Source organism: Podarcis melisellensis (genome assembly GCF_964234715.1).
Source record: "Podarcis melisellensis genome assembly, chromosome: Z".
NCBI classification, from domain to species: Eukaryota; Metazoa; Chordata; class Lepidosauria; order Squamata; family Lacertidae; genus Podarcis; species Podarcis melisellensis.
The window spans coordinates 48,158,981-48,183,095 of record NC_138547.1 but is presented as its reverse complement, the minus strand read 5'-3'; the positions used below and the strand labels follow the sequence as shown (position 1 = coordinate 48,183,095).

The 24,115-nt window shown below is 41.9% G+C and overlaps 1 protein-coding gene across 2 annotated transcripts in view; it reads right to left on the bottom strand.

Annotated features, from left to right (window-relative positions):
• IL13RA1 (interleukin 13 receptor subunit alpha 1) overlaps positions 1 to 24,115 on the bottom strand; it is a 439,968-nt gene that overhangs the window by 382,157 nt on the left and 33,696 nt on the right. The window contains exons 7-10 of one of the 2 annotated variants that reach the window (XM_081896993.1): positions 22,371 to 22,512; positions 19,728 to 19,821; positions 19,247 to 19,331; positions 17,007 to 17,127 (exon numbers count right to left, since the gene is read on the bottom strand). In XM_081896993.1, coding sequence (XP_081753119.1) covers positions 17,047 to 17,127; positions 19,247 to 19,331; positions 19,728 to 19,821; positions 22,371 to 22,512 — 402 coding nt within the window. In that variant the 3' untranslated portion in view covers positions 17,007 to 17,046. Of the gene's footprint in view, positions 1 to 16,173; positions 17,128 to 19,246; positions 19,332 to 19,727; positions 19,822 to 22,370; positions 22,513 to 24,115 lie in introns of those variants that run through there. The other variant, XM_081896994.1, reaches the window with a different exon arrangement.

The following is a 24,115-nucleotide window of genomic DNA, read 5'->3' as shown; positions in this document are numbered from 1 at the left end:
GTAAGGTTCTAAACTTAGGCAGGAATAATCCACTTGCACAAATACAGAGTGGAGTACAGCTGACTTGCCTTGTGAAAAGGATCTAGGGGTCTTTGTAGAGCACAAATGTAACATGAGTCAACAGTGTGATGCAGCAGCAAAAAAAAGTTAATGGGTTCCCAGGTTGCATCAATAGAAGTCTAGTCCAGATCCAGTAATAGTCCTGCTCTATTCTGCCTTGGTCAGACCACACCTGCAATATTGTGTCCAGTTCTGGGCACCACAGTTTAAGAAGGATCTTGTCAAGCTAGAACATACGCAGAGAAGGGCACCCAAGATGATCAAGAGTCTGGAAACCAAGCCTTATGAGCAACAGTTGAGGGAGTTGTGTGTTTTGAGAAGACTCTGAGGTGGTAAGATGCCTATCGTCAAATACCTGATGGGTTGTCACATGGAAGATGATGCAAGCTTGATTTTTCCTACTCCAAAGGGTAGGACTGGAACTGATGGCTTCAATTTTCAAGAAAGGGGATTCCAAGTAAATATTAAGAAGAACTTTCTGAGGGTATGAGCTGTTTGACAGTGGGAACAGACTACCTTAAAAGGTGGTGAACTCCCTTTCATTTGATGTCTTTAAAGAGAAGTTGGCCATCTGTCTGGGATTATTTAGCTGTAATTCCTGCATTGCAAGGGATTGAACTAGATGACCCTTGAGGTCCTTTCCAACTTTACAATTCTATGATCTATCAAAGATCGCTCAAGTCCAATAATTGATTACAGAAAGTTAGACTAGATTATCATTGAATGCTTCTTGAAACTGTTCAGTTGTGGCAGACCTAACACTAATTGCTTCTGAGTATCGGTGATAAAGAGGGTGGATTTAACTACAGAATGATGATTCACCATGGTGACTAACAATCCAGGAAATCAAGTCATAATTTTCACCTGCCTTTAAAGACGTATTTACAGTAATAAATTATGTGCAAATTGTCTCTGAACCTTTCTTAAATGATCCAGCAGTCAGCCAATGGAACTTACTACAAAAGGGTCTGAATGTGGATAAAATTTTGGCATAAATGCAATATATTAATAGTAGATTCCAAGTCTGTTCACAGCCCCTACAGCCTTAGACTACTTTGTGCAAGCATGATTTAGACATGAAATATTTACACACCAACTCCAAACAGAACCAACTGATAAACATTTAATTTTTGTTAGGTGACTTTAAAAATATGCTTCACAAATTGAAACCTCAGTTCAATTTATTCATTGCCAGGAGGCTTGTACCGCAATGGGTTTAAATAAGTTGTTTCAGGATCTATATAATATATTTTACTTGGTCACCTAGCACTGAAGACCATAGGAAGCTTTTTTATTTCATGAAGTTATTTGCAACTTAGAAGCTTGCCACTTTTACCGAAATAATTGTTTCAATAAAAATTGAGACATGTAATTTTAACTATATTAAGTTTGATAACTGAGGCCAGGAGAACAGCTATACACAAAACAGATACAGTTTTTGTATAATGGGAAATTACAAGGGAGTAGTGGGTCCCCCCCCAAAAAAATGCCTATTTAAAAACTCAATGTGAAAAAAAATATTGATGGAATTCTCACCCCTGTTCACAGATGGACACCAAACTACAAAACTGACTTGAATGTTGATATTTTACCTCTAGAAACACCTGCTCCAATCCTGCCCAAATGAAAGCTCATTATATCTATTGTATAAACAAGGAGATAAATGTCTACTTGAGAACTGGTGAGTCAAAATGAACTCCAAAAAATCAGCTCTTCTTCCAACCTCGTAATATAGCTTGCCTTTTCTTCCCTCATCTGAAACTAGGAGGTGGCTGAGCTAGTATTAGAATTTGAACGACAGAAGTATGCCCTGAACATGCGTATCAGATTTTATTTCAATGCCACATGATAGCCAGCAGAATGTGCAACTGGTCCACAGCTCTCTTGAAGACAATTAAGTTCTCAGTGAACCAAAATCTAGGTTTTCAAAAGTTTCCAGTGTTATGGAAATGACAGTGGTGGGGCACATGTTTAAAGTTCTTACAGTGTTACAAATATTATGTCAATGTATCTTTTCAACTTGACAGCTCAGGAAAGATACCTAGTTTTATAAATTCATATAAAATCAGTAGTTTGACCGATTCTCTTCATTCCAACGCCATTTTGGCGTTAGAGGAAAGGACTCCTTTACCTTTCTCTCCTGCCATAATCCCTCAAGCGTGAGGGCACATACACAACAGCCCACCCAAAGGTGGCAATCACTGAACTGATAACTGACCATAAGATCTCAAGAGCTCATCCCCGGACTTGCCCCAGGACAAGAATATGTAAAGAGTTCTACTGCTCTTTGGTAATAGGTACTTGAGAGGTGTTAAGAGACATGTCTGGGCATGTCTGCCAAGGTTGAACTAGTGTAGTCCCTGTCTACCCCTCCCCTTTTGTGACATGTCAGTGATGTAATGATGATGTATCAGTGATGCTGTACAAACTGTATTCTGGGATATTGTGGGAAGTTGTAAAAGTTGATATTACCCCATGCTCGGGGTTCTTACTCCTGTGGGGACCTGTTGCGCAACTATAAAGTTAATGGTCTACTGACCGCTGTTTTGCTTCAAATTACTTGGCTGGAACTTCCTTCTTTTACTGACTGCATGGACCCTCAGGGGACTTGGACCCCGACGAGCTGTGCTGTTGAGTAGTTTCTCACCCCGGAATTTTTCCTTATCACCAGATACTTTAAAGTTGATGATCAAAGTCATTGATTAGCATGACCAGATACAAGGGAGGACATGCTCATGTATCTTTCATAAAAGGTAAAGGGACCCCTGCCATTAGGTCCAGTCATGACCAGCTCTGCAGCGCTCATCTCACTTTATTGGCCGAGGGAGCCGGCATACAGCTTCCAGGTCATGTGGCTTTCATAGTAAAGCATTAAAAGGAATTTGAGGAAGTGAGGAATAAAAGTATTGTTAGGTTGGAGTTTTCCCGAGATTTGCTCTTTAGCATTAAAGAATACGAAGGCGACCTGCAGAAGGGACCTGGAAAAGAGTTAAGAGCTTCGGACATAAGATCTCCAGGTTGATGGAATATATGGAATTGACGGAAAGGACTGGCAGAATCCGAAACCAGGGAGAGGAGATGGTGGAAGAAGATTGGAAAATTTAAAGCTTATATATAGAAATATTGTAAAATTAATGAGTGATAGAAAAATGGTGGAATGATATTTTATGGACTTAGCAGAAATGTTATAAGGAGTTAAGCATATATAAGTATTTTAGTTTTAATGGAAAATAAGGTTAAAAAATATGTTATTTATAATATGATAGAAAATAGAGAATGATGGAAAGGATTTGCTGAAACAATTAATAGAAGTGAAATACAAAAAGGGAGGTGAAAGGAGATCGAGGAAACAAGGGAAAAGGTGTGATGTATGTTTTTAAATTGTTTTTGTTTTGTTTTATTTAGGGTTAGGGATTGGGTTTGTTTAGTTTAGTTTAATCTGTTTAGTTTAATGGGTTTAGGTTGTAATTTGTATTGTCTATATATTGTATTGTATTGTTTTTTTCTCTTTGGTTTTTTCTCTTTTGTCTTCTTTTCTTTCCTTTTCCTTTTTTGTAATCTTTAAAAGTAATAAATATTATTTAAAAAAAAAAAGGAATTTGAGCAAGTGAATGGATGCCAAAAGCTACAGGTCTGGAATTTCCTTCCTTGACACACCTGCTTAAGCCCAGGAGCAAAGTCCTCTTAAACTGCCCCTCCCAGGTGTGATTCTTATTGACCATAAATCAACAGTATTAAAACTTCTTATTTGCCATGGTGGCAATGGTGGGTCCTGCCTCTTGGGCCTTAGCCATGCCTCGTTGCCTTAAAAAGCAACATTAACACATGATTGCAGCCTGAGAAGGAATAAAAGCTGTTGCCATTGCCATTAAAAAAACCAACATTTGCTCTATGCTCTGTCTCTCAGCAACAGCATTTGTAGCCAAAAAGCAAAAACCCAAAACCAAGGGCTGAACTTCAAGGAGCTGCTTGGCAAACCCAAGGCAGTGGTACGTGGTGCAAACAGTGACAAAGCAGCTTTTCTGCACTGGGCAAGTTTGCAACTGGATGGCTAAGAAGGAAAAACTGGCCAAGCAACAGATGTAAAGTTACTAAGCACAAGTATGAGGAAGGAAATCATATTGTACTTAGGCCTGTCATTGATTTGCAGGCGGGATTCAACTACATTCATTAAGTGGATTGGGTGCTCTTATACAACAAACTCTACAAGAAGGAAGATAAACAAACTGGACTTTTTTTGAAGTAAGGAAAGTTATACAAAAAAATGCACAGGGAAGTGGTGGGATTACAGTTGCAGCATCATATAACTCCCAACCAAAAATAAATTGGGACACTCTGAACAACAAGCAACACACCAGCTAATAATATACTGACAATATTTTTATAACACTATACTGTTTCAAAATTCATAAACAGAAGACATATAATATGTGCATGGAGTCACAAACTAATAACTATTTAGCTAAAAGATTAAAAAAAGTCCTAGCAGGAATCATACATAAAGACTAAGCAGGCTTTCTCCCAGGCAGACATATGTCAAATAACACAAGGAACTTAATTGACATTTTGGAAAAATTACAAGTTAACATTAACACAAAAGCAGTACTGATATTCATTGACGCAGAGAAAGCCTTTGACAACATTTCTTGGAGTTTTATGAAGAAAAACCTGCAAGGGATGGGGGTGGGAGAAAGGTTTGGAAACGGTATAGGGGCGATTTATTCAGAACAAAAGGCAAAATTGATAGTGAACAATGCGGTTACAGAAGAAGTTAAGATAGAGAAAGGGACACGACAAGGCTGCCCAATTTCCCCTCTGCTTTTCATTTCGGTCCTGGAGGTCCTGCTGAACATGATTAGAAGGGACCAACAGATTCAGGGTATACAGGTCGGAGCTAAACATTACAAACTGAAAGCTTATGCAGATGACTTAGTTTTGACATTACAGGAGCCAATCCCTAGTACTAGAAGAGCTTTGGAAATAATACAAGAATTTGGTCAGGTGGCAGGGTTCAAACTTAATAAATCAAAAACAACGGTTTTGGAAAAGAATTTGACACCAATAGAGAAGGAAAGGTTTCAGGGAGAAACAGGTTTAACAGTGATGAAAAAAGTAAAATACCTAGGGGTGAATATGACTTCGAAGAATGCTAACTTATTTAAAGATAATTATGAAAAGTGTTGGTCGGAAGTGAAAAAAGATCTTGAAATGTGGACAAATCTAAAGCTTTCCTTACTGGGTAGAATTGCAGTTATTAACATGAATGTATTGCCAAAATTGTTGTTTTTGTTTCAAACCTTACAAATAATTGACAAGATGGACTGTTTCAAGAAGTGGCAAAAAGAAATTTCTAGATTTGTCTGGCAGGGCAAAAAGCCCAGAATTAAATACAAAATTCTTACTGATGCAAAGGAACGAGGGGGGTTTGCGCTGCCGGACTTTAAACTATATTATGAGGCGGCAGCCTTTTGCTGGCTGAAGGAATGGCTACTTCTTGGGAATACAGACATTCTTGATTTGGAAGGACATGATAATGTTTTTGGTTGGCATGCATACTTGTGGTACGGTAAGGATAAAGCTCATAAGGCGTTTAAAAACCATATTGTCAGAAAAGCATTGTTTAATGTCTGGGTCAGATACAAAGATTTCTTGGAGAATAAAACCCCAAGGTGGCTTTCACCAATGGAAGCTAAGGCCTTGAAAAAACTTAACATGAGATCGAAATGGCCAAAATATTGGGAAATTTTAGAACAAGATGGGGACAAAATGAAATTGCAGAGTTATGAGAAACTTAAAGATAAGGTGCAGGATTGGTTACACTACTTCCAAGTAAGAGAGGCCTATAACTCGGATAGGAAAATTGGCTTCCAGGTGGAAAAATTGAAGTTGGAAACAGAATTGTTAGAACCCAGTGCTAAGATTTTGTCGAGAATGTATAATCTGCTGTTGAAATGGAATACTGAGGATGAAACGGTTAAATCTGCTATGATAAAATGGGTACAAGATATTGGTCATAACATCATGTTTGCTGACTGGGTACGGTTGTGGACCACCGGTATGAAATTTACGGCATGTAATGCCTTAAAAGAAAATTTTATGAAAATGATTTATAGGTGGTACATGACCCCAGTCAAGCTAGCAAAAATTTATCATTTGCCCGATAATAAATGTTGGAAATGTAAAGAAACGGAAGGAACATTTTTTCACCTTTGATGGGCCTGCCCAAGGATCAAGGCTTTCTGGGAAATGATATATAATGAACTGAAAAAAGTATTTAAGTATACTTTCCTAAAGAAACCAGAGGCCTTTCTCCTGGGCATGGTCGGCCAATTGGTTCCAAGGAAGGACAGAACCTTTTTTATGTATGCCACAGCAGCAGCAAGAATACTCATTGCAAAGCACTGGAAGACACAAGACTTACCCACCTTGGAAGAATGGCAGATGCAAGTTATAGACTACATGGAACTGGCAGAAATGACCGGCAGAATTCGAGATCAAGGAGAAGAGCAGGTGGAAGAGGACTGGAAGAAGTTTAAAGTTTATCTACAAAAACATTGTAAAATTTATGAATGCTAAAGGCACTGTAAATGAAATGAAGGGGTTCTAGTGATTAAGATAAATAAGAGTGTAAAGGGAAGGATAAAGGATCAATTTGAATAATATGATAATTGCTGAGCTAATTTTAAAGTGGAATACGGAAAGGAAGGCAGGTGGAAGCAAGGAAAATAAGATCTGGAAGGCTATTAATTTGAACCAGAGTTTTTCTTTTTAATCTTGAATTTTCTTTTTTTATGTTTTTTATTTTTGTTATTCTGTCTTTTTGTATGTATTTTTGATGTATGTGTTTGTTGGTTTTTGTGATGTGAGTTAACTTTATTGTTGTTAATTTTTGTGAAACTTTAATAAAATATTATTTTAAAAAAACTAATAAGAATCAAATAAATGTTCCATGAACAGGAATGGTAGGAGTGGTAAGTTGTTGTCAAAGATCACTGAAATGGAGGCAAAATGCCTTTCCACAGTCAATATCCTACAAACATGAGATGATGGGTGATGCAAACATTGCAATAGGGTGCTCCAAGCACAGCAGCAGACTACAGTTCTTCCAGGATAATGAACTGTTTCAATGATAAATCTTCACAAGCAAATTAATAGTCCCCAAAGTACATCAAATGGCCATGGATCAGCTATCACTAAAAAATGTAGTAAGCTGATGGTGTAAAAATAAATTGGAATCAATATTCAATAAACAACTGCTGTCATGTGACCTCTCTGCAAACCAATTGCAGGGAATGCTTAACATGCAGGTCATCTAGAAGTGACCCTTGTGCAAGGCTGGGCAGCCTCAGGCTTTGGAACCAATGCAGCTTCACCAGGCCTTTTTACCTGGCCACACAGCCTCAAAGGCCAAGCTTTGCACCCCAAGTGGTTTTTTGCTGGGGTGCAACATGTCCTTCAACTCTGATGACTCTTGCTTACCTGGATGGAAGATATACAGGGGTGTGCAACTGTGTATAGAAACTACTATATTGCATAAATGTAAACTTTATATTCAAGCTCTGAAAAAGTTTGTGTCTGGCCCTGCCCACCACTGGCGCATGGTTCCCAGAAGGTTGCCCAAAAGGGAATTCATGTCTTGGGGCTGAACAGGTCCTTCATCCCTGCATTAGTGGAATGTATTGCTGGGTCAATGTCTGTGGGAAACACTGTGTGTGCATGTGCCTCCCCAGTACATTGTGTGAAGCTTCGGTGATGCACGACTGCCAGAAATTCCTTGCTGGAAAAGTTGCACCCTTGGAAAGTCCTCTTTCTGGAAAGGTGGCGGGGGCAGGGAATCACCAAATTTGAAATTAAAGGTGAAGATTCTTTTTGAATTAACCATCTGCTTTATTTTTTTTTCTCCTTGTGCAAGGTCTGTGAGATTTAGACTTGTCAGCAGCCTTCAACATAGTTGATCACGAACTTTTGGACCACCACCTTGCCGACGTGGGGATTCAGGGCACAGTTCAACAATGGCTGCGCTCCTTTATCTCAGGTCAGGGACAGAGGGTGGCGCTAGGGAGGGAGTTGTCGCCGTGGCACTCCTTGATGTGTGGAGTCTCGCAGGGTGCAATCCTTTCCCCAATACTTTTAAATATCTTTATGCATCCCCTTGACCAGATTGTCCGGAGCTTTGGGCTGGGTTGTCATCAATATGCTGATGACACCCAGCTTTATCTGTTGATGGACGGCCACCCTGACTCGGCCCCGGACACACTGACCAGATGCTTGGAAGCTGTGGCTGGATGGCTGCGTGGAAGCCACTTAAAATTAAATCCTTCGAAGACAGAGATCCTCTGGCTGGGTCCGGACGACATGGGGTTGAGGGGCCAACTCCCATCTTTTGCGGGGGGCTCAATTAGTGCCAGCGCCTTCTGTCAAGAGCTTGGGTGTAACCTTCGATGCCTCCCTTTCCATGGAGGCGCAGGTTGCACCCACAGCAAAAGTGGCATTTTCCCATCTCCACCATATTAAGCAGTTCGTCCCTTACCATTCTCGCCCTGATTTGGCCACAGTGATCCATGCGATGGTCACCTCCAGGCTTGACTACTGTAATTCGCTCTACGCGGGGCTGCCCTTGAAGCTGACCCAGAAACTCCAGCGGGTGTAGAATGCCGTGGCAAGGCTCCTTACGGGGTCCTCGCCGCGGGATCACATTCAGCCACTGCACTGGCTCCCGGTGGAGTACAGGGTCAGGTTTAAGGTGCTGGTTTTGACCTTTAAAGCCCTATGTGGCCTGGGACCCATGTACCTATGGGACCGCCTCTCCTGGTATGCCGCACAGAGGACCTTAAGGTGATTAGATTGGTCTCAACTAGGGCCATGGCCTTTTCAGTACTGGCCCCGACTTGGTGGAATGCTCTTTCACAAGAGACTAGGGCCCTGCAGGACTTGACATCTTGCCGTAGGGCCTGCAAGACAGAGCTGTTCTGCCTGGCCTTTGGTTTGGACTCAGTCTGACCCTTATGTTTCCCTCCCCTTATGGTTTTGATCTATGGGCTATTATTAAAATGAGGCTGCATTTTAAATTGTATTTTTAACCTGTATTTTAAATTGTTTTTTTTTCTCCTCCCCTATTATGTTTTTATTATAATTTTATGGGTGTTAGCTGCCCTGAGCTCGGCTCTGGCCGGGGAGGGTGGGGTATAAATAAAATTTTATTATCATCATTATCATCATGGCACAGAACTGTCTACATGCAGGACAAGTTTAGTCACCCAGGGCTTTCTTCAGAAGCCACTTTGTTTTTATGACAGTTTAACTCTCTTCCACTCCTCCATTTCACTTTCAGCTTCCTCCAGCTGCATTTCTGACTCACTCTACAAAACATTTTGCACAGTGGCTGCCTCGTGTTGCGAAGTAGGAAGTATAATCATCTTGACACATGTCTTGGGCTTCCTCCTCTGGTGCTGTTTCACACTCTCAAGAAGGGGCTGGGGAAGAATGTTCCTCTGTTGTCTTAGGGCCTCATGCGCTCCTAATAGGCTCACCTTGCTTCCTCTTGTCTTTCTCACTCCATAGCTTCTGTGTGTCTACTCAAGAAATAAAACTCTCATATTCTTGAGTGTTTGAGGCTCTGCACTTCCCTGCCCTGCAATGCATTTGTCTGGCTTTCAACCCCATTTTACTTCAGATGAAATTAAGAAGTATAATCAATCCACTATCAATATCAAAACCAATATTAGACCTAATTATTAGATTAGATCTAATCACATTTTCCACTTTCTAGTAGAATCTCCCCACCCGCCTCCAACTGCCATCATGAAAATTGCTTGTGGACTATGGGAAAGTATATGCAAGCAGTATCTGCACCGCACAACTGCAATAAAAATATGAAGAAAGAGCACTAACATTTACTACATCAGAATTCCTTAACTACTGTAGTATGTGATCAAAGAAACTGGCAATATTTAGTGGGCCTCTTCTGCCCCCTGGTGTCTAATCTTTATACAACAATGTGCAACAAATTGCCTATTTCTGACTTGGGGGATTACTGTATAAAGTAGCTTTTGGAAGCTTTGTTGTTGTTGTTGTTGAGTCGTTTAATCATGTCCAACTCTTCGTGACCCCCTGGACCAGAGCACGCCAGGCACTCCTGTCTTCCACTGCCTCTCGCAGCTTGGTCAAACTCATGCTGGTAGCTTCGAGAACACTATCCAACCATCTCGTCCTCTGCTGTCCCCTTCTCCTTGTGCCCTCCATCTTTTCCAACATCAGGGTCTTTTCCAGAGAGTCTTCTCTTCTCATGAGGTGGCCAAAGTACTGGAGTATCAGCTTCAGGATCTGTGCTTCCAGTGAGCTCTCAGGGCTGATTTCCTTAAGAATGGAGAGGTTTGATCTTCTTGCAGCCCACAGGACTCTCAAGAGTCTCCTCCAGCACCAGAATTCAAAAGCATCCATTCTTCGGCGATCAGCCTTCTTTATGGTCCAGCTCTCACTTCCATACATCACTACTGGGAAAACCATAGCTTTAACTATATGGACCTTTGTCAGCAAGGTGATGTCTCTGCTTTTTGAGATGCTGTCTAGGTTTGTCATCGTTTTTCTCCCAAGAAGCAGGCGTCTTTTAATTTCGTGGCTGCTGTCACCATCTGCAGTGATCATGGAGCCTAAGAAAGTAAAACCTCTCACTGCCTCCATTTCTTCCCCTTCTATTTGCCAGGAGGTGATGGGCCCAGTGGCCATGATCTTCATTTTTTTGATGTTGAGATTCAAACCATATTTTGTGCTCTCCTCATTCACCCTCATTAAAAGGTTCTTTAATTCCTCCTCACTTTCTGCCATCAAGGTTGTGTCATCTGCATATTGGAGGTTATTGATATTTCTTCTGACAATCTTAGTTCCGGTTTGGGATTCATCCAGCCCAGCCTTTTGCATGATGAATTCTGCATATAAGTTAAATAAGCAGGGAGACAATATACAGCCTTCTTGTACTCCTTTCCCAATTTTGAACCAATCAGTTGTTCCATATCCAGTTCTAACTGTAGCTTCTTGTCCCAAATAGAGATTTCTCAGGAGACAGATGAGGTGATCAGGCACTCCCATTTCTTTAAGAACTTGCCATAGTTTGCTGTGGTCAACACAGTCAAAGGCTTTTGCATAGTCAATGAAGCAGAAGTAGATGTCTTTCTGGAACTCTCTAGCTTTCTCCATAATCCAGTGCATGTTTGCAATTTGGTCTCTGGTTCCTCTGCCCCTTCGAAATCCAACTTGCACTTCTGGGAGTTCTCAGTCCACATACTGCTTAAGCCTGCCTTGTAGAATTTTAAGCATAACTTTGCTAGCGTGTGAAATGAGTGCAATTGTGAGGTAGTTGTAGCATTCTTTGGCAATGCCCTTCTTTGGGATTGGGAAGTAGACTGATATTCTCCAATCCTCTGGCCACTGCTGAGTTTTCCAAACTTGCTGGCATATTGAGTGTAGCACCTTAACAGCATCATCTTTTAAAATTTTAAATAGTTCAGCTGGAATACCATCACTTCCACTGGCCTTGTTATTAGCAGTGCTTTCTAAGGCCCATTTGACTTCACTCTCCAAGATGTCTGGCTCAAGGTTAGCAACCACACTACCTGGGGTGTGCGAGACATCCATATCTTTCTGGTATAATTCCTCTGTGTATTCTTGCCACCTCTTCTTGATGTCTTCTGCTTCTGTTAGGTCCTTACCATTTTCCTCCTTTATTATGGTAATGTTTGTACGAAATGTTCCTTTCACATCTCCAATTTTATTGAACAGATCTCTTGTTCTTCCCATTCTGTTGTTTTCCTCTATTTCTTTGCATTGCTCGTTTAAGAAGGCCTTCTTGTCTCTCCTTGCTATTTTTTGGAAATCTGCATTCAATTTCCTGTATCTTTCACTATCTCCCTCGCATTTTGCTTGCCTTCTCTCCGCCGCTATTTGTAAGGACTCGTTGGACAGCCACTTTGCTTTCTTGCATTTCCTTCTCATTGGGATGATTTTCGTTGCTGCCTCCTGTATAATGTTGCGAGCCTCCATCCATAGTTCTTCAGGCACTCTGTCCACCAAATCTAAATCCTTAAACCTGTTCCTCACTTCCACTGTGTATTCATAAGGGATTTGATTTAGATTGTATCTTACCAGCCCACTGGTTTTTCCTACTTTCTTCAGTTTAAGCTGGAATTGTGCTATAAGAAGCTGATGATGTGAGCCACAGTCAGCTCCAGGTCTTGTTTTTGCTGACTGTATAGAGCTTCTCCATCTTTGGCTGCAGAGAATATAATCAATCTGATTTCGATGCTGCCCATCTGGTGATGTCCATGTGTAGAGGCGTCTCTTGTGTGGTTGGAAAAGCGTGTTTGTGATGACGAGCTTGTTCTCTTGACAGAACTCTATTAGCCTTTGCCCTGCTTCATTTTGATCTCCAAGGCCAAACTTGCCAGTTGTTCCTTTTATCTCTTAATTCCCTACTTTAGCATTCCAGTAATGAGAAGAACATCCTTCTTTGGTGTCACTTCTATAAGGTGTTGTAAGTCTTCATAGAATTGGTTAATTTCAGTTTCTTCAGCATCAGTAGTTGGTGCATAAACTTAGATTACTGTGATGTTAAGAGGTCTGCCTTGGATTCGTATCGAGATCATTCTATCATTTTTGAGATTGCATCCCACTACAGCTTTCGGCACTCTTTTGTTGACTATGAGGGCCATTTCTTTTACGGGCCATTTCTTTTACGGGATTCTTGCCCACAGTAGTAGATATGATGGTCATCCGAACTGAATTCACCCATTCCCATCCATTTTAGTTCACTGATGCCCAGGATGTCAATATTTATTCTTGCCATCTCATTTTTGACCACATCCAATTTACCCAGGTTCATGGTTCTTACATTCCAGGTTCCTATGCAATATTTTTCTTTACAGCATTGGACTTTCCTTTCGCTTCCAGGCATATCCACAACTGAGCGACCTTTCGGCTTTAGCCCACCCGCTTCCTCAGCTCTGAATCTACTTGTACTTGTCCTCCGCTCTTCCTCAGTAGCATGTTGGACGCCTTCCAACCTGAGGGGCTCATCTTCCAGTGTCATAACTTTTATATGCCTGTTGTCTTTGTCCATGGAGTTTTCTTGGCAGGGATACTGGAGTGGCTTGCCGGTTCCTACTCCAGGTGGATCATGTTTGGTCAAAACTCTCCACTATGACTTGTCCATCTTGGGTGCCCTGCACAGCATAGCTCATAGCTTCTCTGAGTTATTCAAGCCCTTCGCCACGGCAAGGCAGTGATCCATGAAGGGGTTTCGGAAGCTACCTAGCATGATAATTATAAAACTAAAGAGAGGTGATGTGTCCAATTCCAATTTAATTACTGTAAATGGTTCCTAAAAAAGAATGACTGATATGGATAGTGAAAATAATTGAGGGATAAAAAGGTAAAAAGAAAGCTAGGTAAAGGTAAAGGACCCCTGGATGGTTAAGTCCAGTCAAAGGCAACTATTGGGTTGCTGTGCTCATCTCGCTTTCAGGCCAAGGGAGCTAGCATTTGTCCACAGACAGATTTCCAGGTCATGTGGCCAGCATGACTAAACCACTTCTGGTGCAATGGAACACAGTGACGGATGTCAGAGTGCACGGAAACACGGTTTACCTTCCCACCGCAGCAGAAGCTATTTATCTACTCACACTGGTTGGCTTTCAAACTGCCAGGTTGGCAGGAGCTGGGACAAAGCAACAGGAGCTCAGCCCTTCGCGGGGATATGAACTGCCAATCTTCTGATCAGCAAGCCCAAGAGGCTCAGTGGTTTAGACCACTGTGCCACCCATGTCCCTAATTGAGGGATAACCACTATATCTGCAGTGCAGTATGCAAACTGTCAACTTACACTCTGAATATACACACATTGCTGGCTTTTGCTACTTGCTCTTATGGTGCTGCACCCGTCTAAACCCTACAAGTAGCCAAATATTTATTTTAATGAAGAGCAGCACCATGAAACAGCACCTGCTGTTATGGCAAAGCATAAGCAACTCCAAGGGATTTCAAAATAGCATCAAACATTTATAACTCATCTATTGTCTGGGGACCCAAGCAACTGGTTTATACCACCACCCAAAACTGCCATCAACATGGTGTGCAGTTACTGTATTTGGTAGACTAAAATGAAACAAAACAGCAGACAGATGAATTGGCTGGGCAGACAAGTGAAAACATGAATACCGGTAATTTCACTAGGCCAATATGGCACTTGGCAACAGACACGAACTTGAACATCTGTCCCTAGAAGTACATGAGACGCTGGCCCACTGATACAGAGTTATTTTAACACTTGGTTCTCATGTCTAGCTGATCTTTGCATTTGGCATTATGGTGCAGGAAAGAGGTGTATAGCCCAGTACACTTCTTTTTTTTCTTTTTTTTACCTATGAGGAAATTTGGAGTGTGTCAGTTTATCTCTTGTTAAAGGGACTGCCCTGCATAACCAGGCTTCTTAATGTGCCCTTCGGGAAGGGATGTGTGGGATGTGCACCTTCTGTTTAAGCAGCTTCTTAAGAGTTGCAAGGCACAAATGGGGAGAATAACTGGGAAATTTCTGTTGCGCAAGAAGAAATAATTGTGCTGACAGAATTAGTTGATGAATACTGATAAGAACCTCACCGCCGCCACCTTGGGAATCCTCATGTCGAGTTGGGTGATGATATCTTGAGAGTAGGGCTGGACAATACCTCAGGTACCTCGGGTTACAGACACTTCAGGTTACATACGCTTCAGGTTACAGACTCCGCTAGCCCAGAAATAGTACCTCGTGTTAAGAACTTTGCTTCAGGACAGTTTCAGGTTAAGAACAGACCTCCAGAATGATTTAAGTTCTTAACCCAAGGTACCACTGTATCTCAATATATATGCAGTTTAAAGTCCATATTGTGATATCAGTTTCATAATTTTTGACCTGGCAAAATATCACAAATCAAGATGTTTGTGCACGCACTATGCAAAATTGCAATTTGGGGAAAAACATGAAGCTAGCCAATGCTTCTCTCGATTCCTGCAGCCCAGGGCTACAATTCATCCTCAGGATTGCAGGTGCCCCCATGCAGACATGTGACGTTGCACGCTGCCTTGTGGCGGCTGGCGGCAGCTCCTCTTCCTCCTATCTACAGCAAACAAAGCACCCTTTTCTGCTGGAGGGGCTCAGACACAAAAACAGAGACTTAGCCTCTGGGTTCGAGCCTCACCCCCTGGAAAAGGATGCCTCGCTGCAGAGGTTGGAGCCTTACTGCTTCTCTCTTGGAGGCAACGTCACTGCCACCTGCTGGCTTTTTTCATTTGCTTTGTGGGTGCCCAGCCCCCACAATTACCATATATTATTGTGGGTGCCCAAGCACCCATGCCCCCCTGAAGTTGGCACTTACAATGCAGCCCCTGTTAACTCTGCTGGCTCAGCTCTCCCCTGTCTCCTGCAGGGGGCAGCAAATCACAAGAACAGGTGCCGGCAAAAATCACAATGCAGGAAAAACCGTGAAGCCAGCCCATATACAAAGCGCCATCCTTATTTCAGACATTGTGATGTATTGGTATATCACAGTGTTTAGCTGGTGATATATCATGATGCTGTAAACCAGATATCGCCCAGCCCTACTTGAAAGGCAGCCAAACCTTTGTCAATAATGGGTGAAGTAATGTGAAAGTGACGCTTCAGTCCACCATCTTGAAAATGTTGAACAAGATCACCGCTTCCATCTTGGGAACCTTCATGCCAAGTTTGGTGACAATATCTCAAGGTGTCCGAACCTATAGGGATCCAAAGCGACAACCCACTTTCAAAAATATATAGCAAATAAACTGCCTTGTGAATTTGTTGAAATGAGAATGCAGGGTATGTTATATAAATAAATATCTGCCAAAATTTCTCTTAGTAGTCAGATCCACTGGCAAACAGAGGAATAGATAGATCAGTTACTGAACAATGAGTTAATCAAACTACCAAGAGCAAGGATCTGGGCCAAAGGAGGCAGGCGTGAAGGCTGCTGTGTTAACACTTCATGGGCAGAGTCAGGAGGCAATAAACAGCCAAGAAAAAAAAATTCCACAAACTTGCAGGGACACAAGCAACAGAGACATCAGTCTATTAAAAAAATGTATTTAATCATTCTTTATATAAATAGATCTTTATTAAAAAAAAACCAGAGCACACAAATATTCCAAAGTGTACAACACTTGGGCAAAAAGGTCCCTAGAACTTGTCTAACAGTTTGCAACAAAAGGACAATTTAAGCATCAATTCAAAGATACTACAGGAAGTCCTTGACACGATTTTGGCCAGCATAACGTCAGAGGGCTCAGTCCTTTGGGTTGTGCATTTGTTGCAAAAGGAGTTGTGTGGGCCTTTGCATTCATAAACCGTTTGCAAGTCTTCTACCATGACATGCTTGTGACAAACATGACAGGCAAGCTAAGACTCCAAAAGCAAGGCATGAAAGCCCTGAGCCAAGAATGAAAGCAAGCATCACCAACCGAGTCATTCCACTAAGTTCTCTCCTATCCACAGTGGAAGGGACATAAGTAGTTTTTGGTTTAGCTTGGAGAAGCTCACTAGAACAAAGTTTGACTAGGCAAAAAGACAAGCCTTGCAAGATTTGTTGTGAACATTCCTGCTGTTCAAGTGTCAAAAAAAAAGAAAGAAAGAAAGAAAGCAAAGAAATCAAAACACCTGATAGAAAGAAGTAGTCCTTCAGAACTGAAGCTGCTTCACAAATGCCAGTGTAAGATTTTTTATCTTCACAGTTTTCGGTTGAAAACATCGTCAAGTGAGGAAGGCCATTTGCTTCCTGTTGCCTGGTTGGTCCAACAAGTTGTTGTTGCTTTATTTTATTTTATTTTATATAATGCTTTAATGCTGTCTGCAGTAGGGCATTGCCAAGAAATTCTCCAGCATCTAGAAGCATCAGTCCCTGCCCCATTCAAGAGTCATCTGATGTAGACGGTCCCCTCGTTTCCTCAGTTCTCATTACAAGAAGGCTGTACGAATACCAACAAATGGGTTTGCTCATCCTTGATTGGGTCTTCGGGGGGAGGTTTCTGGAGACAAAAGAGAAATCATAGAATCATAGAATCATAGAGTTGGAGGAGACCACAAGGGCCATTGAGTCCAGTCCCCTGCCAAGCAGGAAACACCATCAGAGCACTCCTGACATATGGTTGTCAAGCCTCTGCTTAAAGACCTCCAAAGAAGGAGACTCCACCACACTCCTTGGCAGCAAATTCCATATATAGCAGTTTCTTAAAACAATTTAATGCAGTGTTTCCCAACCGGGGGCTATATGGCCCCCTGGGCCCCCAGGATATTCCAATGGGGCCACAGGTGAAAATCACGCAAATGGGGGGGGTCATGTCACAGCATGAGGCTAGGGGGCCACAGAGGGAAGTGAGAAGTGAAGGGGGGAAACCATTATAGTTATTTGTTTAAAATCCTGTTTGGCTGGCTATCTGCTTGGCCAATCAGAAGTGGGTAAGGGGGCAGTCCACCAGGGCCTAGTGCTCCTTTTTTGCCATGTGTGTTTTCTTGGAGCAGTCCTGGTTTGTTTCCGGTGGGAGAGAGCACTTGCTGAGGCTCCCATTTTGACACGTAGAGCCCATGATCCAGAACCCCCAGGTCAGGTAAGTGTGGTGGTTGTGTGACAATGGGTAGGGCTGGGTGAGCCGGAGCTGCTTATTGCTGCCACCAATGTTGGGCCTAGTGGCAGCCTGGGCCTCACTCTGCAAGGAGCAGCATGGTGCAATCTGCTCCAGCATGGTGCAATCTGCTCCAGGACCCGTCAGCAGCGTCGGCCTGATTCTGCAAGCCACTGGGTGAAATCTACCCCAGCGTCTAGCCAAGCAGGGTCATCTGGTGCTGCTGACTTTCATCTAGTAAATAACTAAGTGTCTACTCAGAAGAAAGCCACACTGAGTTCAGTGGGCCTTATTCCCAGGTAAGGGTGTGCGGGGCTTTAGAGTTTTATCTAGGCAGCCAGGGCTCCTCCAGATGACAAGATACGCTCGTACCTTGGTTGACGAACGCTTTGCAAGTCAAACATTTTAGCTCCCGAATGCCGCAAACCCGAAAGTGCATGTTCTGGTTTGCGAACATTCTTTGGAACCTGAACATCCGATATACCTTCCAATTGGTTGCAGAAGCTTCCTGCAGCCAATCAGAAGCCATGCCTTGGTTTCCAAACATTTTGGAAGTCAAACAGACTTCCATAACGGATTCTGTTCGACTTCTGAGTTACAACTGTCTTTTTGTCCCAGGCCCATGAGAACAACTTGCTTTTTCAAATTCTCCCATATATATAGAACTCCCTGTGCGCCTTTTGGACTGTATCTGTAGGTTTCCACCTCTGTGTCAAATGACTGGGGTCACATTAAGTGTTGTTTACCTCTTTATAATACATGGAAGATGGATCTCCCCCGGGAGGTTCTGGACTCTCCTTCTATGGAGGTTTCTAAGCAGAGGTTGGGTGGCCTCTGTCATGGATGCTTTAGCTGAGTTTCCTACGTTGCAGGGGGTTGGACTACATGACCTTCGGGGTCCCTTGCAGCTCCATTATTCTATGTTTTTCTGCTTCAACAATATTTCATTATGTTCCTATTGTTTTATGTTATTGTATTTTCTATAAATTATAAAAATTATAAACATGTTCTATTTACAAACAAAACATTTAAATAGCTACCTTTCTACTTGTAGGACGGGGGGGGGGCATGGGCATAGCCAGGATTTTTGTTGAGGGGGGCAGAACCTCATATTTGTATTGATTTTTTCTTATGGGGGTGCAGCTGCCGCCCGCTACATCCGGGGCAGGGGGCACAGGAAGGAAACAAGGTTGGAAGGGGGCCACGGTCGGAAAAAGGTTGGGAAACAATGATGTAATGAATCAAATGGTTGTCTTTTTTAGGAGGGAGAAAAAGCAACATGGAAATAAAATTGAAGGAGACTTCAGAAAGTAATCTGTTACCCAATACATTTTAAGTACTATAAATCTTCCTTATGGGCAACTCTGATTAAGTTATTTCAAGGAGAAACTAGAACCATCTGCCACACCATTAAAAGTGTGTGTGTGTGTGTGTGTGTGTGTGTGTGTGTCATTCCGAGCTTGTGCTTCTCACTCACACATTAGGTTGGCCTTAGATAGACTAGGATTGAGTGGCCAGTACTCACTTGAAGATCTTCAATGTGCTCTTCAAACATTTGTTTCAGAAACTTTCCAGGCTCAGGAATTGTAGGAAGAATCAACATTTTAATCCTTCAGAACATTAAAAAAGAAAAGAATTAAGGGGTTCTAGATACCAAATTTTGTTTAACTCATTCAACGGTATTTCAGAATTGTTCTCATGATTTATTTAATATTCTACAGCCTTTTAAATGCGTCTGTGGGAAGAAGGGGTTTTGTTTTAATTATTTACTTGTTTTTATCCTGAATTTTGTTCTGGGAACCACCCTGGGATCCTATGATGAAGGGCAGTATATAAATCATAATCATAATAAATTTACACAAAACTGCACCATGCCAGAATGGTCATATTCTCCCTTATTTCATACCCCTATTCCAGGAACCTTTTAAAGTGAAAGCAGAGCTTTTTGGAAGATAGATATACCATATACAACACACTCAAACAGAAGTCATTAATAAGTCTCTTACCTCTTCATGTGTATGAGGAATATGATAGTCAGGACTGCCACACATAATGGAAGGAGAATGTATAGAAGGAGAGAAAATGGAAAGTCTCTCTCATCTGAAAAAACAAAGAATGAGAAGTAGTCAGGCACCTGACTCCCATTTAGGAATTTAAAAAGCTGTAATAGCAACAGAGTAGCTTTCCTTTCTATTCCATTTCATGTATATGATTAATATTACCCTTTAATCTCATTTTCTAATTCCCTTCCAACACTATTTCTGGCCTTCTCTGCTCAGAAAAGGGGAACTTGATGGAGAAAATTATAATCATAACTACCATTATAATCTCTATCAAAACCTCAATTCCCTGCCTGAAAAGCTGAGTGAGCACCAAGGGGTGTAAGTGCCCAGAATGTTCGTTTTCCTAATTTCTGCTCTTCTGCTGGTATTTGTGTTGAGAGGCCAACAAGAAAACTTTTGCTGTTCGTTAACTCTATGTTGGCTAGGATTAACATTCAACATTTGACAGTGACCAAGGTCTCAAAAACTGCCAAGTGAAAAATTTGCTGCTTCTTTTCTATAGAAACAAATTCCTGCCCTGCTTGTCTTAGCATGTTGTTTTAAAGCAATGGATTTTGAGGGTTGTTTTGCTCTCACAATAAGTAGCAGTTGTGCTTTGAAATAATAAATGTAAAAATGCTTTCATTGCTTTGTCCATTTTTGGATTTTCTATTAGAAGATGATCATGAATAAAATTTTGTTGTTTCTAATGCAGCAATGTATTAACTATTTGGAATGAAAAGTTGCATTCTATAAAACTAACCTTGCTGTTTCTTATGCTGTGCAAGTTTATTCAATGGAACCAGATTCAATATATATTTCCAACCAAAGGCAAAACTAATTAAAAATAATTTTAGATCTATTGAAAAATTTCCTCCATGAAACTTTCATGAATATTCATTTCCTTATTTTCCCCCCAACCCTGATTTGATTTATATATTAATAGCTCCTGTAAAAGTAACAAACACAGCTGTGTCTCCTTCCACAATTCGCTGCCACACCAGATCTTAATGATATTTCTTTCTTCGAACCTGACTTGATTCTGTATATTGATGGCTCTTGTAAAACAAATGACCGTGATGATTCATGCCTGATTATGTTGTGGTATGTGGTTATGAAATTCTTGAAGCTTATTTCCTTTCAGTTATTGAAAGGTGTCCCAATTTGCTAAGCCCAGATGGCTGAATCCTTTACAAATAGCTGTTTGGAAGATAGTAGGTATCAGAGTGCAAGTGCTAGTGATTTGCACACTTTTGAGCATTCATGCCCACCAAAGAAAAAGCCTAGAGAACCTGATTCCCTATTATTTATTTATGTTCATCAAATACCAATGTTGTTTTTGTATTCCAGTGACTGATTCCAGGCCGCTATTGGATATGTAAGAGAGTGTGTCTGACTGTTTTCCCCATATTAGTATGGTACTTGTTATGTAGGATCAGTACTTTCTCCTTTGTGAGTAACAAATATTCTGCCAAAACAAGGTACCAAGGTACCATCCAGAACTATCTTCCTTTCAAAAAACAGAGGGAATGTTGGAGAAAATAGTAATTTCCTAAAACTCATCATTTTGCTGGTTCCATTTTCTTTTGAGTTTATGACCTAGCTAAAATGAAAAGAATTGTGCCTGCTTACCTTTTATGGCAAGTCCTAGGCTCTGTGGTTTAACCCACAGTGGCACCCGTGTCCCCCCCCCCCTTTTTTTTGCCAATCAGAAGGTCGGTGGTTTGAATCCCCACCATGGGTCCCTCGGTCCCTTCTCCTGCAAACCTAGCAGTTCGAAAGCACGTCCAAGTGCAAGTAGATAAATAGGTACCACTCTGGTGGGAAGGTAAACGGCGTTTCCATGCGCCGCTCTGGTTCACCATGTCATGCTGGCCACATGACCCGGAAGCTGTACGCCGGCTCCCTCGGCCAGTAAAACGAGATGAGCGCCACAACCCCAGAGTCGGTCACGACTGGACCTAATGGTCAGGGGTCCCTTTACTTTTACCTTTTATGGTACACTGTACATAGTGAATGTTTGTTCCAGCACATTTGGATCTGGTTCTTTACAGCCTCCTCCTTATTTTTGAGGCTGTCCCTATGCACATTTGTATTTCACTTGTATTTTTTGGGGGGTTTCTGGGAGGGATAGCTCCAGCCTAGAAACCCTTTTAAATTTATCCAGCAGACCTTCCCTGCTCCAGGTCATGGGACCAACTAAGAGGCAGTGTGTGGTACAGCCAAGGGGGGTGGGGTGGGGAGAGTATGCAAGTGAGGAGGTCCTGGGAAGGTTGCACACAGTGGCTCATCTGAAAGCGGTCTACTGTTTGAGATACCCTGGGTTAAGACATTAGCAATTTCAGGGGTACAGGCAAAACAATTTTAATTAAAGGGTTTCCAAAGACAGCTTTGCCAGATGTCAGCAAATGAAGTTGTACCGGAGGAAAGAAACTTGGGTCTTTGCCAAGTAGCGGGATGCACTGTGAAGCACTGACCTTCTACCAGATTAGAATTTATTTGTAACCTATAAATATAAAATCTGTGCAGAGATTCAGTTCTTTTGATTTGTTTCATACAGTCAGCTCAGCAGTTCATTACCAAGAGTCTTACAAAGTTTCTTCTCACCTACTTCTACTGCCTCGCTCCACTCGCTCCAGGGATCAAGTGTGAGCTTACAGTTGCTCTTAGAAGTCCTGGCTCTCACCCGGAAAGTGTAGTATTGTTTACTCTTGAGAGGGAGTGTTGCATTGTTACGTGACCTGTAAATCTTCAAAGAACAACAAAAATTTGTTTGTATAATCTATTGGTGATATTGTTTATTTTATTTTAATGAAAAATAAACTCACAACATACCGTAATACAAAAATGAAAACCAACAGTCTAACACATCTAACCCACTAAATGAGTTGATGTGCTGTAGATTTAAAACAGACAAGAGCTTTGAAGAACTGCTTTTGATTGAAATGGATTTCACATATGATACTTCTGACAGGACTGCTTTAAAATATAAAACAGGAATTCTCGGTTTGCCTATGTGGCAAACGTGTCAGATTCCTGCCCAGGAAGTTGAACAAAATCATATCCACAGAGAGGCAGCTTGAAAACGAGTCTTTGCGAGCTTAAACATGGAGCACTGGCCTTAACTGCGAGTATTCCTTCCACCTGAAAGTGGGAGGGCATCCTGCAAATTGTTAATTGGCCCTCTGGTCTCTGGGAGAGGGGTGTGACTACCACTTTTTCGTTCCAATCCCACCCGTCCAAAGGAAGGAGAGTTGCACATGCCAGATGTGCCTAACCAACGGAGCATTCTATCTAAAGGAAATGACACAGGTTGGCTGATCACCCTTACTCCTTGTGACAAGCAGTGAGATAAGTGTAGAAATCTGCCATTAGAGAAGCTTAAGTAGTTCTCCTGTACCAGATTTATGTTTGCTGCCTGTTTGTGCCTGCAGCACCATGAGAATGCCTTCCAAGTGGTTTCATAGATTTTGTTGGTAGACTGATTCTGTGAGGCTAGGATTGTATTGATCAAGTGTGGTCTGTAGCCTTAAAGATAGTTGGTCATGTGTTTGAAGGTGGGGGATGAGTGCGCTTTGTTTAGGTGCAAAATGTCTCAGTACCAAATTATTATTATTATTATTATTATTATTATTATTATTATTATTATTAATAATAATAATAATAATAATAATTTCTTATTTATACCCTGCCCATCTGGCTGGGTTTTTCCAGCCACTCTGGGCGACTTCAAACAAAATATTAAAATACAATAATCTATTAAACATTAAAAGCTTCCCTAAACAAGGCTGCCTTCAGATGTCTTCTAAAAGTCTGGTAGTTTTCTCTTTGACATCTGGTGGGAGGGCACTCCACAGGGCAGGTCCCGCTACCGAGAAGCCCCTCTGCCTGGTTCCCTGTAACTTCTCGCAGAAGAATTGTACTCAGAAACGTACTGGGAGCCAGTGTAGGTCTTTCAAGTGGTCTCGGCGGCCACTCCCAGTCACCAGTCTAGCTTACGCATTCTGAATTAGTTGTAGTTTCTGGGTCACCTTCAAAGGTATCCCCACATAGAGAGCATTGCAATAGTCCAAGCGAGAGATAACTAGAGTATGCACCACTCTGGTGAGACAGTCTGCGGGCAGGTAGGGTCTCAGCCTGCGTACCAGATGGAGCTGGTAGACAGCTGCCCTGGACACAGAATTGACCTGCGCCTCCATGGACAGTTGTGAGTCCAGAATGACTCCCAGGCTGCACACCTGGTCCTTCAGGGGCACAGTTACCCCATTCAGGACCAGGGAGTCCTCCACACCCGCCCGTCTCCTGTCCCCCAAGAAGAGTACTTCTGTCTTGTCAGGATTCAACCTCAATCT